This window comes from Neofelis nebulosa, chromosome 14 (genome assembly GCF_028018385.1).
Source record: "Neofelis nebulosa isolate mNeoNeb1 chromosome 14, mNeoNeb1.pri, whole genome shotgun sequence".
Taxonomy (NCBI): Eukaryota; Metazoa; Chordata; class Mammalia; order Carnivora; family Felidae; genus Neofelis; species Neofelis nebulosa.
The window spans coordinates 39,139,817-39,155,636 of NC_080795.1; the positions used below are offsets into that span (position 1 = coordinate 39,139,817).

Here is a 15,820-nt window from a genome sequence, read left to right on the forward strand (position 1 = left end):
TTTCTGATACTAACATCCATGCTCATTCCAATTCAACAGAATGCCTCCGTGGATTTAAAGGATCATCTCACTCCTTCGATAGTTATTTAGTGCCTACTAAAAGCATGACACATGGCAGCTCAAGTTATCCTTTTGAAAGATTAATTTAGATCATGTCACTTCTGATGGCTTCTAGACATGGTAAGAATAAAACCCCAACTCCTGGCCATGGCTGCCTGAACTTGGCTCAAGCTACCTTTGAAAATGCCAATCATGTTCTCACCTCAGGGCTTTTGGACTTGCTATTCCTCTCCCACTAAATCTTCAGATGCTCAGGTCTCGGCAGAAACCTCACCTCCTTAAAGGGGCCTCCCCTGACAATCCAATATAAGTGAGCACCCCCCCCCCCATCACCTTCCCTCCCCTCCCACCTCCTCTTTCTAGACTGTTTTTTAATAGTACTTAGCCTGGTCTGAAATTATCTTGTGGATGTATCTGTTTCTTTGTTTATTGTTGCATTCCTCCCAACTAAGATACAAATGCCCTGAGAGGAGGGACTCCCCAGCCCACTCACCAGTGATTCCTCAACACCTAAAACAGTGTCACACCCACCGTGTAAGCTCAGTAAATAAATATTTGTTAAATGGATGACTGAACTCCCGGTGCCATGGAGACACATACATAATTAGATACAGGCCTGACCCTCAAAAAGTGTTCAATCTATAAAGGGACGGCGACACAAATAATCCCACAAGGCAATATGCCCTAAGTGCCATAAATGAAATTAGAAAAAAAAAATTATGTAGTTTTAAAACGGAAATTTTTTGTAAAAAAAATCATATACCGACATAATGTTAAAAACTACTTATAGTTTCATCAAGAAAGAAAGAAGAGAGGAAGATAAATTAATGCAGGAACAGGAGAGAACACATACACACACACACACACACACACACACACACACACACTCTCATGTTATTCCTCAGAGCGGAAATGCTCAGTTCAGTCACGGCTTGGAAGATATAAACATCATTGAAATTCAAAAGCAGTTCTGAAAGAGAGGACGCCTCAATTGGTATGCAAGGGATGTCTCCTCCCCCTGAATACATTATGAACTTGCAGCCTGCTAATATGCCATGCTATCATAAGCACCAGATGGGGCAGTAGGCAGTACATGTCCCATCAAACCTCAAGAAGATGTATTAATGTTCATGCTCTTTAAAAAAAAAAAAAAACCTTTGCTTGTGTCCCTAGACTTCCACATTTCTTAGCATTCAGTCACTTTCTCTCAAAGCCCAGTCCTCCAGGGCTGCCCCTCTTCACCAGATGGTGCCAGGAATCATTTCAATCTATTTTATCACAGGAGGCAAAGGCCACAAAGCGTGTCAGATGACGCTTACTGAAGGCACACCAAGCACAAAAGAGAACAACAGAAGATACAGGAGACATAAGAAATAAATCTTCTCCAAGCACTACTGACGAAACATTTTTTAATTATGCTGAACCCTTATTTACGTTCAACACAGAGAGAGGAAAAAAAAAAAAAAGACACTTTCCTATGTCTAAACTTTCAAGACTACCTGATATTAGCATGAAATTGTAGTCTACCGAAATAACGTCTACAGAGGCCCCATCACCTAAACTCACAAAATTGTGAATCATCAAAAGGTGGCCTCAAAATGAGACCAGGGCATAATAAAAGGTACCTGAGTGTACTGAAATAAACTCACTTGTTTAAAAGCAACTATCAGAACAAATAACATCTCTGAATCAAGTGAAACGCACCCTCTCTTTAGGATCTCCGTCAATTTAGCTGTGATGTGTGGGAATCTGAATATGCCATTAGAAACTAAGGATCTGAATAAATACATTATTAGTAACTTCTTATTATTTTTTAAATACATCACTTAAAATAAATAAATTGCCTTGATTTCCATTTATCTAGGATCTCCACTAGTTTATGATCACAAAGGGGTATTTTCTCTAGAATACAGAAGGAGACAAAAATTGTAATTTACAACAGTGCTTCTCAAACGTCAACGCGTTTCAGAATCCTCTGAGAACTTGTTCAAACACAACTGCAGGGTCACCCCCAGAGTCTCTGATCATGGGTTTGGTGTGGGACAAAGAATGTCCTTTTCCACGAAGTTCCCAGGTGATGGCTACTGGTCTGCGAACCCACTTTATCTAAGTCATTCTGTACCATGTTTCCAAAGTGCTCCCTCACCCTTAGAAAGTCTGGTATCTGTGCAGAACATCACAATATCCTGATTAAAAACAGAGCCACTCGGTTGATAAGCTAAACTGACCTATGAATTTTTTAAAAGGCACAAATTAAGAGAAATACCAAATACCTGTCAAATTGGCAAGATTATTCTTTTCAGGTATACCATATAATAATAGTCCCTGAAACTCTAAAGTCCTGCCCTGTTCCTTTCAAAGGAGTCAATGTAAATGTTGAAACACATAGAAGAAGGCAAATACATTTCAAGAAAGAGAGCTGCATTAATGCGAGAAATTACATGTTCTTCACGAGAATACTATATATATCATGCACTGAATAGATTATCTTAGCAAGCTCTCTGGAGTTTCGAGGATAAATTTTATCAGCCTATCACATTACTACTCATCTAAGATTATTGGTTGAAGAAACTGCTTGGCTGAATTTCCTGTGTAACTGAAACGATGAAAATATTTCATTAATATTTGTCTTTTGCTAGAATCTTACTCAGTATGTCTGCTAGAAGACTGAAACCTTACGCCCCTCCTCCCAAACGACACACAAGTGCTCAGGTAAAGGGACAGCCAATTTCCCAAAATACTGTGTACCATTGTCAAAAGCCCTGGACTTTGTTTCTGATTTCAGTAATTATGCCAGAAAGGGTTTAAGTGTTATACATTGCATTATACACATATGATCATGATAAACTGATTTATAATGCATGCAATTTTTTTTTTTTTTAACGTTTATTTTTGAGACAGAGAGAGACAGAGCATGAACTGGGGAGGGTCACAGAGAGAGGGAGACACAGAATCTGAAACAGGCTCCAGGCTCTGAGCTGTCAGCACAGAGCCCGACGCGGGGCTCGAACTCACAGACCGCGAGATTGTGACCTGAGCCAAAGTCGGACGCTTAACCGACCAAGCCACCCAGGTGCCCCAAACGCATGCAATTTTAACTACGACACAGCTAGCTACCAATGAAGTTGTATGGCCGAAAAACAAATGCATTATGTTTCCTTCATGCTGAAAGCAGATACTTGATTCTTAAACTTCATTTACCAAAACTTCTCCAAGAGTCACTTATTTTTCCCCCTCATAATTAACATGCTCTGTGCATTATCTCCTTCCTTTAAGATCTCGGTGAATCCCAGTTCACCTCTCATCCACTCACTGACTCATTAAGCAAACATGTGCTGATTGCCTACTATATGCCACGCTCACAGGTAGTCTGGAATGGAATTATTAGAACGAAGAACTCAAGATCATAATGTAAATGGCAGCTTTATCAAGAAGAGTTGATGATGTTTCAGATGTCTATTTTAAACAACAAAGAAGAGTATGTATCTTGGGAGACATAAAAGGTTAGACAGAATTCATCTCTCTAGCAACATCCCCTACCAAGTAACAGAAAAATCAGTGTGTGTGGGGGGTGGGGGGAGAGGGAAGCCTCTGAATCACTGAATTGAAGCTGCAAAAACTGAAAAAAGCCAAGATGGACTTTTCTTAAGCATGTATCTTATTATTTTATTCACCATCCTAAGTTTGGTGACCTTTCCAAGTTAGCAAATGACTGGAATGGGTAAAAGAGTGGGCGAATTCAGTGAAAAGGGGTGGGCAGATGACAGAGATGGGAGAAAATCCTATCGGGTGTCAACAGAATTTGGAAAATCCCATCAAATGTGCACAAAAAAACTCATCAAGCACCAGAGTGTAGAGCCCTTTTGTGTGGCTCAAACACTATCCCCCTTTTTAAGTCCAGAGAGCACCACGGTCTGCCTTTAATAATTACTGCTTGCATGTAAACTATGCTTTTTAGGGGCACACAGCACCTTTCCAATCATGACTATCACCGTCCTGTGAAGTAAAAGTCAGCAAGGCAGAATAATTGTCTCTAAGACAAAGAACGTGGAGCTGGGGCAGACAGTAAGCTGACTTGTTCCTGGTCACGCCACTAAGTGGAGGAACCTTGATTCACACCCAGGAATTGACATTCTCTACCCCCTGTGCTCTTCAAAAAGATGGCCTGATAAAACACCACATATTAATCATGCATAATATAAATCCAAGTTGTAAAGCAAAAGGTAAAACATGTTCGGCACTCACTGAGCAAGACTATCGCTGAGTGAGAAGACCATGGCCATCCAAAATGATTGCCAGTAAGTATAAAAATTTTAAACCAGCAAACAGAAGCAACTCTGTGGCTTAAAGAGATTCTCTTCTACTCTTTGGAAAACACCGCCAAATGGCTGAATTCTCCGAGAGGTTTTGATGGAAGGTATATTAACATCACATCGATAGGGTCCCAAATGCTTTACTCCCACGATGCGAGTAAGACGTAAATAAAGACGAAAAACAAATAGACATTCCCTTCAGCAGCAAACAGTTAAATAATACAGACAGGTAAACTCTTCCTCTCAGCAAAGTTCTTCGGAGAGACTCCTAAAGTGTACAAAATGGAAAAAGTTTTAAAAGTCTGGTTATGTCTACATTTACCATTTTTTTGTTTTGTTTTGTTTTGGTTTTTGTTTTTTGGCCATGTCATTCTCACAAGCAAATGCTGGTAAGGAAGAGCATGCCTGGGTAATTAACAACCGGGCTCTGCCTCTGATTTCTATCACTCTATATTTTATAAACCAATGATAAGGAGTATTCTGGGAAGTCTAGAAGAAAACAGGGTGCTTTCTAAGAACACAAATTTTCATTTCCATCCCTTTAATATTTTCCTAGGCTGTACAAAGACAACTCATGCCAGAGCAGAAAGGAAGAAAATAAATGTTAACAGGCCTTTCAAATGAAGTGTTCCCCTAAGTGCTGAGTGTACAGGTTCAGATACAACCATAATAAAGAGGAAACAATGCCCATCTCGCACGGAAAGTGTCAGAATCCAGGCCCTTCCTCATTCCGGTCATATCCTTGTCAGGACACATGTTAAGCATTTCAAGTGCAAGAATATATAAATTGTTACCACAGGACCCTCAAATTTTATTGTGCGTCTTCCTCCCAATAACCCGACAACCATTAAAGCAGACAAGGCCTGAGGAAGGCAGTGAAGTTAAATCATACAAAGTTCAAATGTAAAGTAATGGGATGCTCAGAAGCGCAGCAACTGTCTTTCTCAAACTTCCAAATAACTAAGCACACCCTCAAAATCATCTCAGCTTAGTAAGAATGGTTTGTTTATTTTGTCTAACTCTTTAAGACTCTTGTTCAAGCTATAAACACATGATAAAGATACCCTCTAATACCCCTTCTTCCTAAAGAGCATTTCTGCCCATCTAATTACATAGCTCTTAAGGCCAAACTCTTTACAGTATCATGTTCTCGTCGGTTCTTTCAAAATTATATTCTTGCATGAGCAGCAAGTACCCGACACGATGTTAATAAACCACACAGAATTAAAAGAATCCCTCTAATAAAGTGAGTACACTTATCGTCCAGCCTTTAAAAAAGAAATGTGGAAAACAGAAATGAAAGCTTCTAGAGAAAGCATCCCACAATTTTAAAAATCAACTGCTTCTTTTTAGGGAGGGAGGGGCATGCGGAAGAAAGGTATCTGCTTTCCTACAGTGTCCCCATCGTCTGGAATCACTGTGTCTGCAGGCCTAGAACCTTCCTGGGGCAGAATCACGGGTCCCCAACAGTCTCACTACCAAGAGATCTGACTTTTTTTAATTTTTATTGTTTAACCACACAATGTTGGTGAACAAAACGATCTGGTCTGCCAATATGCTGAATATATCATCTGCTTTCCAATTTTCTACTAACCTGAGACATTGGAAAATCCTATCTGGGCTTCTGATCAACAAAAGATAAGCAGGTTTACCTCTTTCCCAAAGCCTAGAAAGGTGCTGTTTTAGTTAGCCTGTACAGTTTTGACAAGGAATAAATCTATGATTTCTATCAGACTTTTCAAAATAATGACGTTAGCCCCCTGATGCCTATTAGTCTCACTGCACTCTTTCAAAAGGAGTAGAAATACACAGAGAACTACCCATCCTAACCTATTTTATCCAAGATATTCTTGATGATTAAGGCTAATGTTGTACCATTTTTATTTTTCAGCAAAGAGAACAACTCTACTCCAAATTCAAACATCCCCCTTTAAATCTTTCCATCTAGCTTCCATTACAAAATATCCTGTCTTCAAGCCACAACATCCTCCCCCGTCCTCAAAAAGAAAACAAGAAAGGAATCCAAAATCAGACAAACCAGAGCATCCTTCCTCTGCCATTTAACTGGATCTATGTGTCCTTGGGGGCAAAGCTTAATTTACCTGATCTTCAGGTTTCAAACAGATCACGTGGTCACAGAAACCATTTACAGAACAAGGGCAGTGAGACCTAGAAAGTATATAAGGTGCCTAGCCCTGGGCCTGGCATGGGCCAGTTTTCAATAATAGGCTGCTCTTCCTATACTATCAGAGATTTATTCTGTTCAGAGATGGCAGTTATATATTCCCTTTGAGATTAAGAGGATTTCCTGATTCCTTTGATTGGAACTCTATGGGTTGAAAAACATAATTAAGCTAGACATTCTCAGAAAGTACATTTACATTAATATTAATTAATGCAAACAGCTGTTTGAGAAAGCCAGCCAGATAAACCTGCTTCTTGGTCAGGTGTGAAATCCTATTGTTCTCAAGTTATGAGTCATTTAAGTTAATGACTTATTCCACTAGATACAGTTAGCTACCCAAGAACCACAACAGTATGCAAAGAAACCGCTTTCGAGAAATACTATACCCACTCTCGCACACAGAAATTAAAATTTAATAAACAAAAAATGAATGTCCTGTCTTCAGTATAAGAACAACAAAGTAAAAAATGTTAAGTTACATTAACGAAGATCCAATCTGATGCAACATAAGACAGGCATGGGTTTCTAATAAGCACTAGATTGGCCCACTGCCCACCCTCCCACTACGTCCTGGACTTCTAAGGCACCCAGGTACTCCCTCACCTCTGGGTTCCTTTACCTGTCTCCTGTCTCCAGGCTCTCATTACTCTACATCCTAATTACTGTCTCCTTCTCTACCTGGAGCTCTACAACTCAAAACTCCTTGAGGGCATGAAGGGAACCGAATCCTAGTCATCCGGTCCTTGGCACATTTTCAGCAACCTACCAATGTCTACCACCTGCACTTCCTTATGACAGTAACCTTTCCCTTGCCATAGCCTTGCATTATTCAATCTGCTTAGCCCCCTAGTGATTAACCACAGTGAGGTTCTCTCATTTCCAAACAATTAGAAGGCAAATCTGATGGCATACTTCTGCCACAGGTCAAGTGACTATTGCTAGAGAATTCTCTCCCACATCCCTCTGCAGTCCTGGTGTAAGAAGGGAGCAAGCATACAGTAAGAGCAATCCAGGGTGGAATATGAAAGACAATAAAGTAAGACTGACACTGGTCTGGTAACGTGTATATGAGATTTAGCAGTGGCATGGTAAAGAGGGTGGCCTGGAGAATCTTCTTTCTTTAATAAACCACCTGAGCAAGTTGCTCAACCTCTATGAGCCAGTTTCAACACCTGTAAACTAAAGGCATTTGCCAGATCAACCTCCCAGCTCTGAAAGGTATTTGTTCCTCTGATGACTCAGAAGGCTGCTCAGAATATTATAGTTACAGCATCTTCTTTGCAAACATCAGATGTCAGTGTAATGATGAGACGGTTAATAAACATTTCTAGACTCTATAATGCCCACCAAGCGGAATGTTTACTCTAAGAAGTAAAAATAAACTAGTTGTCTTATGAAATCATCAGAAATGACCACCACCACCACCACCCCCCCAAAAATTAAACACTTATCTTTTTCAACAGACCATTAACTACACAGAAAGATGCCTTGCAAAAGTTTCCAAGTATTATTGAAAATATATAGAATGAAAAGGTCAAGGACTCAAAAATATTAACAGAAAATAACTGGACAAGAAAAAGGAAGTGGTGCCAGAGATTGAAGGGAAGCCGGAACTACTAAGTGACAAAGAAGTCACGCCTGTACAATCTACATTTATAATTGGGTATCTGCAGCTTATACAGTCTTCTTTTAATAGCTGGCCGGAGGCTTGTTTGATACAGCAAAGAGTTAGCCCAACACAACGGAAAATCAACCTGCAAGGTAAAACTGAGTGACAGTGGATGGACTGTTGTGTTTTTTGCTGTTGCATAATAGCATTTATAGATTAATCTATTTAAAAGAAAATAACCAGGTGCATTACCCAAATGTTCAGTTACCAGGGACACTAACAGTTGTCTGTCCGTGGCAATTTCATTTCTGTTTTTTACACAAATCATCGCTTGCAAGCACTGATGTTAAAAACAGAAAAACAGTCTAGTACACAGTGGCTATAAATGCCAAATCAATTTTCAGCAGATAATAAAGTCCATGTTTTACAATCAGCAATGCACTGTTTTACTACCCAAAAATGTAAGCTAATAATATATAGCTCTACTAAATGGAAAATGCAGATATGCTGTTAAAAAACGGGCCGGCTGTGAGAAGATGGATCATTTCTGCAGGGACCTTCTTAAAGCTATGTGTAAGTGTTTTGAAAATATCACATGATGTGGCCATGTGTTAAAAATTACAGCCAGTTAAGTTCTCTGCTAAGAAAAATATGTGGGCAATTTATGAAATGCACTCCAGGATGGAGATGTCTTAAGTAAAACCAGATTTTGAAAACAGACCTTTTTTTTCTTTTTTTTTTTTTTGGAAACTTGAACTTAAAAAAAAAAAGTTCCAGGCACATCTGGAGAGCAGGACCATTGAGAAAGGGTGGTCTGACCTCATACTAGCCATCTTCTGAAAGAACAGCACTATTTCTGGGCTACACTCACTGTGCTCGCTTATTGTCCTTTTAAGGAAACAGTCCTGAAAGCATTTTGTAGGTCAACATATGGTCTTTGATAATATTATACACAGATTGATAAAAATATAAATGTTTCAGAAAGCTCAGAGGCATCTCCTCCCGAAACAATATAATGTCCAAGGTCTCTCAGCCATCTCACAAGAAAACATTTTCCTTTTCTTAAACACAAGGATCTAGTTGTTACAAAGTGACAGGCAGTGACATGATATTTCCTTATATTAAGTTCAATCATAAAAAAAAGTTTTATCTATTTTTTTAAAGCAGGAGCAGTCTCCTTTAACTTTTTATAGCTCATTTTGTTAACAGTATGCTATCAACAGCTAAAGCATGTTTTTTTTAACCAAAATAGTTCTAGAAATCCTAAACTGAGACTTTTTTTTTAACCTACCCACCCCCACAGATTGGTATGTCTTTGAATAAGTTCAGTCTGTGCACATTTGTTTCCAGGAATCCCCATTTTTATGAAAAAAGTCCCAGATTTGAGAATTGTTGCATCAAGTTTGACACAACCAGGAACCAGGTCTGACCATGACCTACCGAAATAATAATAACAATAATAATAATAATAATAATAATGAGGAGGAAGAGGAGGAGGAGAAGAGGGAGAAGAAGAAGAGGGGGAGGAGGAGGAGGAGGAGGAGGAAGAAGTTGTTGATATATATAAACACGTAGTCAAAGAAAAACAAAAAACAGTGACAATATCAGATTACCCAAAACACATCCTTTTAATCTACTACACATAATGTCTTATTTAAAAATATAAAATCTGTCCCAGATGGTTAAAATTGTCCATTAATATAAGTACATATGTATGGACGAAAATATGCTAAAAACATATTAAGAGGCAGTCCATCCGTTAGGAGAGTTTAAAAAGTGCAGATGGGTGTCAAAAATAGCCAAGTGTCAGATCTGCTCAAGTATCGCCATTCTGGCACATGCTTATAGTCACAGCTGTTAATATATTCTCTGCATCCAAGTACAAGGTTTTCTAACACAGTTGATGAGAGAGAGAGAGTGAGAAACACTGCCACTCTTCAGGCTACTGCTTTAGAACCAGTCAGATATTAACGACTTAACACTGAAACAAACTTATCGGTGATCCTAAAACTTTATAGTTCAATGTATTTGCAATAAGGATGCTTTGAAGATGACTTTAAAATCATGTAAGCACGTAAGCAGTCGGGGCTGGCAAGGGTCCTAACTAATCTCTCTCACCTATTATCGCTTACAAATGGCTTTGGGCTATTAAAGGGTTTTAACCAAAACAAAACATAGACTCTTCAAAATGCTGGTAAGTCAGGTCATGCACTATATATTAAGAGCACAGACACAAAGACGACTCAAGGTATGACACAAGAATCAGAGGAAACTGTGCTACAATATTCTGGCGGAATAAGGAAAAAAAGAAAACCACACAAATACTTTTTCACACCGATTCCCTATCACATACCCAACGCACATTGCATCTTTAGTTGTGCGGTGCATATAAGTCAAGATGAGAGCTTAAAGAGTTAAAATGACCTTTCAAAGACCTCAGTCATTGTCTTTCTGTAAATTGATTTTCTCCATATTTCAGCTACATACACTCCTTGTCTACTGAACTAATGAAAAAGTGCACTTCTGTCACAAATGCATCCTTTCTGCACAGAGATCAATAATGAAGAGGACTACAAGACACATCCTGAAGGGGAAAACATTCTTCAAACAACTGGCAATACCTACACACAACTGTGGTTGCAGAAAACTGGCAGATAATGTTTCAAAACACCATCTGTGAGGTGTACAAACTCTGTGACCAAGCACAGTCTCTTCTGCCTGTCCTACCCAAATAATCTGCACAAATCAGCCAGCTGGAGGATCTCTCTCTGCCCTGTCTTTTTTAGCTGGGGACAGGCTGCTCAAAGTAGGTTCACGGCAATCCAGACAGTTCTTGAGAAGAGCAAGAAACAACCCATTCTCCATCAGGCTCCCCCCTCCCTCCCGCCCCCAGCCTTCTCTCTCCGTAAGCAGACTTCACTGGCCACCATCACGGAGACACTCGAGGCTCCAAAGATAACATGCTTCAGAGGAAACTGACATACACTAAATTTCCAGGACCACAACAGCTTCAGTAATCTAGCAGACTTTTTATTTTTAATGAATCGATTTCAATTATTTGCCTTATGACATCTAAGGACTGTGATTTAAGGCAAGACTGAAATCGTTTGCAGTTCCAAAGCTCCCTTCACTTTCTCTGACATAAACAGCTTTTTAAAGAGACCTTATCCCAGGATTCTGCCACAATCTGAAAACTCTCTCCACCGATGAAATTTCCAGGATACAAGGTACAGATGACAGTCACAAAATCCGTAACAGAAGCGATACTTCTTACTTGGGCTCAATGTGGCTGTACTTTCCCCTCAGCCTTTAAAACACACCTCCCAAATTCCGAAAGCAAAGCCTTCACACCCTGTGCCCCTGTATCTAGATCTCGATGACTCTCCTTATGCCACCTTCCCCTCCTCACCTCTGTCACCGCCCCCCCCCGCCGCCCCCCCCGCCTATGTAAATTACGTGGGGCAGAAGGTATTTTCCATGCATAATAAAAAGTAAGCTTTCTTCATTTCAAAATCAGAGAAAGAAAGCAGAGCAGGGCGAACTCACCAGGCATCCTTGTTGAATCCAGCGTCCACACGGAAAGTGACTCTCTCCTAAAATCAAGCGCGATCGGGGCTCATGCCTCCTGTTCTGGAATGAGCGCCGGCAGAGAGAGGAGGGCCGTCAGAAGGGGCTGGGGCGGCATAGCCCGAGGCAGGGTGCTGGGCGCGTGCGCCTGCCAGGCGGAGACAGATGGAGAGCTGACACTCCGGATTGCACTTGGAGCAGAAATGTGGATGATGACAGGAGCACATGTGGCCTTGAACCCAGCCCTGTCTCCTCAGGCAGAACAATGACAGGGATGTGTGTGCAAAGTATCGCAACCCCTACCTCCCCTTACCCACTGTACCTCTCTGGGCAAGTTCCAGAGCACCAAAGAACAGAAAGTAAAATGCAGAATGATAAGCTAAATGCTGAATAATTCATTCATCACCACCCCCATCCCGTTACAAGTTAACCCTTATTTTGCCAAAAGAATGGAAAGTAGACGGGCCCCCTACCACTGCTCACAATGAAACGCTTCCCTTCCATCCTCTCATGTTAACAGCCATAATTGGAAACTCTATTTAAAAACCGACGTAGGCACCAACCTCAAAGCTTGTTTATTGAACTGGAAATCCAAAACAGTATAAAAACATTTTTTTAAGACTTTGTATTTTGTGCCAGTTTATCCTACTGAACAAAGTATCCGAATCATTCCCTTTGTCAGCTTCTCAGTAGTATGTGTAAAATAGAACACTTTTTAGAAGCAGAAGCAGACCACTTTTATTTTACTAGAGTGCTTTTAACCCCCTGGGATCCCTGCGTTGATGTGCTCCAAACATTTTCAGCTTACTCTCTTCTACCTTGCATAGAGATCCATGGGAGATGAAAACAAAATCTTCACTGTAAAGCCTTTTCAAAAGCTGAACAATCACATCCTCCTGATTTCTGATTTTTTGCACACCCTTAAATGTTTATCCTTCCCATGAATAACACATACCCAGCCAGGTTCAATGGACTCTTCCCCATAAGCTTTAATGGACACCATGATATATAAAACTACAAGCCTTTGTTACAGTGCTTTATCTAAAGCTGGCTATTTTCCTCTCAGCGGTCCCTCCTTAGTCCTTTGTAAAACATCCTTGCCTCATAGGAGAAACACACGCCTGCCTGCCTTGCATGCCTTTTCCAAACACACAAAATGCCAGGCAGAAGGAAAATGCTGTTCGCTTCTAAAACTCTTCCTCAATTTAACACTTGCAAATCTTCCCTGGGTCTGTGTGTATTTGTTTTAACAACAGGGCACGGGATGAGACAGATTCCTCAGGCTTTACCTTTCCATAGTATGGTCAATCCACTATAAACACAGAAACAATTCTACTCCGGAGCCTCTGCCCAGCCAGCAAGCTCAATGCATATGATGGACAGGAGCATCCCCTTTAACTCTTGCCATCCCCTTGCGATCTTCAACGTGCCCTTTGCTTCTTCTATGCTTTTAGCCCTTGTCAGATTGGTTTTTCCCCTCTACTTGCAGCCTCAAAGAGATCTCAAAAACCCATCTGAAAACAAGAGGCAGTGACTGTGATTTCTACCTACTCACCCTTCCTACACCTCTTCCCAACAGCACATGCAACCTGTTTCAAAGTACACCCACATACATGCACATACCCTACACAGACTAAAAATAAATCATCTTTGGTAAACAGCGTCAATCAATAAGAATGTCTACGGCCCCTAAATACTGCACCCAAGAAGCATGGCTTCATCTAGTGAACCCCTCAAAAATCCGTCATTGTCAGAGACAACTTGTAAAAAGACTACAATTCATAATGATTACTCTGTTCTGTCACTAATAGTATACTGCACCCTATTTATGAGGCCAATCTTTTTGTTCATCTTAGTTAGATGTCACTTGTAATGAGGTTCTGTGTAATGGATTTCAGTACAGTTAAGCACCAAGCTCAAACATTCTTATGACAGAAAGCTTTATAGCAGGCGCGAGTGTGATAATCAATTAAGTCCTGCTATAAGGGCCTTTATGGAATCCAGCATCCTGAGTCTGTAGATGTTCATTTCCAAAGAGAGTATTTCTTTAAAGCCACTCAATGCTATGTGTCGTTGATTTTTTTTAATACTATACCTACGTTAGAAAGAAAACATTTTCACAGTGGGAGACCCAACTTTCATCAATATGCATGGTGAATCATTTCTGGAATAGAAAATCCTATGACAAAAATGCAACACACTTTAAGAAAACTGGATGATATCCACGTTTAAAACTGGGTCTTAATATTGGTATACCGCAAAGTCCTAAACCACTGCTCAGAACACTGAACTTCCATATGCCGTGTGATTATGTATCTTTTCTATGTGTAAAAAAGCTTTTTAAGCTGTTCTCTGGCTACAGTAATTGCCACTTTAAATTGATCCACGTCAACAAAACCCAGATCCCTGGAGATTCTCACCTAGAAGTCTGACTGCGGAATGGGCCTAACTGAATGTGTGTGCATCTGAGTCCAGCATTTTCTCAAGGAACCAGTCTCCTCCTCTTATGCTTTAATCCCTGAACAGGGAGACCGGGATACGTACTTCTATATAGTTACTTAGACCAAAATAACTTTCCCTTTAATAAAAGAAAAAAGAAAGAAAGAAAGAAAGAGTAAGCCTAAAGAGCCAAGATCTCTAACTGCCAACCTGTATAATAAAAATAGACAATCAATAACGTGATGAATGCATGTATGTCGGTGAAGGGGAAAAAAAGAATATGCACTGAACATGTACTAAGTTTTCTCCAGGACAAAAACACCGTCCTGCATCACCATTAGGAAACATACTTTTAAAACTGAAAATAGGGGCACTTGGCTGGCTCAGCCAGAAGAGCACGTGACTCTTGATCTCAGGGTTGTGAGTTCGAGCCCCATGCTGAGTGTAGAGATTACTAAAATAAATAAATAAATAAATAAATAAATAAATAAACAAACAAACAAACAAACAAACTTAAAAACAGAAAAAACCCTAACATATATTCAAGACAATAATAAAGACTACATTGCTGACCAATCGCGCACTTCCTCAGGAGAGCCATGTCAGTTAATGCACGTCTTTTAATTAAGAACACAGAGCATTGTTAGGGCGATTTTTTGGAGTCATCTAAACAATCACTTTCCGAACCGGTAAACTGAGTCAACAACCTAATGCCAGGCTCTCCGCGCCCCCACCCCCACCCCAAATACATCAATTGGTTTTTGACAATAAACCGAGATCCTTCACTCGGAAGGCACTAGGGTATTTACGGCATTCCTCTCAGGTATCTATCACTTATTTCGAAGACAGACTGGCCCTATAGTGCAGATTTTTCCTTTGTTCGAGCCTGACTTACCAATGGGGACTATATGAGTCTACTGAAGCCGTCAGCAGTTCATGAGAGCTCTCTACACTGGTGATGGGCCAATGCCAGTTAGAGGTCTTCCACAGGTCTTCTCAACTCTCCCCTCTGCTTCTAACGGGCTGCTGTGATACACTGTGACTTCACACAGTGGGTATTAAGTGAGTTAATTCAAAGGAGCTGAAACCTCATTGATCCTAATTGAAAGCAATACACCCAACCAAATACTTTCCTACCCCATCTGCTCTGGCCTGCCACCAGCTATTCAATACAAGAGAATTAATAGTTTCAGATATTCTAACCGACCCAATAAAGGCACTCATTTAAGCAGGGCTGCATTAACAAAGTGAAAAAACAAGGGCAAAATGGGTTCAAATGGAGCATTTTACTCCTAGTTGGCTTTAACAAAGCTGAATAAGGCTTATTCTGACTTTTTATGTGCAAGACTTGATAAACTGAATGAGAAGGCACTCAATGATCAGCCAACGAGCATTGATGAATGGTCATTAAGACCCCCCTGCTCTTAGGGGAGACCCTTCCACAAAGTGGCACACCAGCTTGAAAGGGCGGACTCGCTAATGTCCAGATTTCTCCGCTTGCTTGTTCCACTTTCAATTTCAGACCACTGGCCACCAAATGAGGCTGACATATTGGAAAATAATGTTTTATGGGCGAGTGGTAAAAAATAAAATGGAGGCATTAGCTCTGCTTTCAAATTCAAATCTGCTAGTTTTGTCAGACCCCAA

General features: G+C 40.3%; 1 protein-coding gene across 6 annotated transcripts in view; it reads right to left on the reverse strand.

The window, feature by feature from the left end:
* Nucleotides 1–15,820, reverse strand: part of RUNX1T1 (RUNX1 partner transcriptional co-repressor 1) — a 142,519-nt gene that overhangs the window by 89,960 nt on the left and 36,739 nt on the right. Inside the window, exon 1 of one of the 6 annotated variants that reach the window (XM_058698541.1) lies at nt 11,714–12,039. The exons of the other annotated variants lie outside the window; for them this stretch is intronic. Within the exon in view, the coding sequence (XP_058554524.1) occupies nt 11,714–11,720 (7 nt within the window). The 5' untranslated portion in view covers nt 11,721–12,039. Of the gene's footprint in view, nt 1–11,713; nt 12,040–15,820 lie in introns of those variants that run through there. 6 annotated transcript variants of the gene reach the window in all.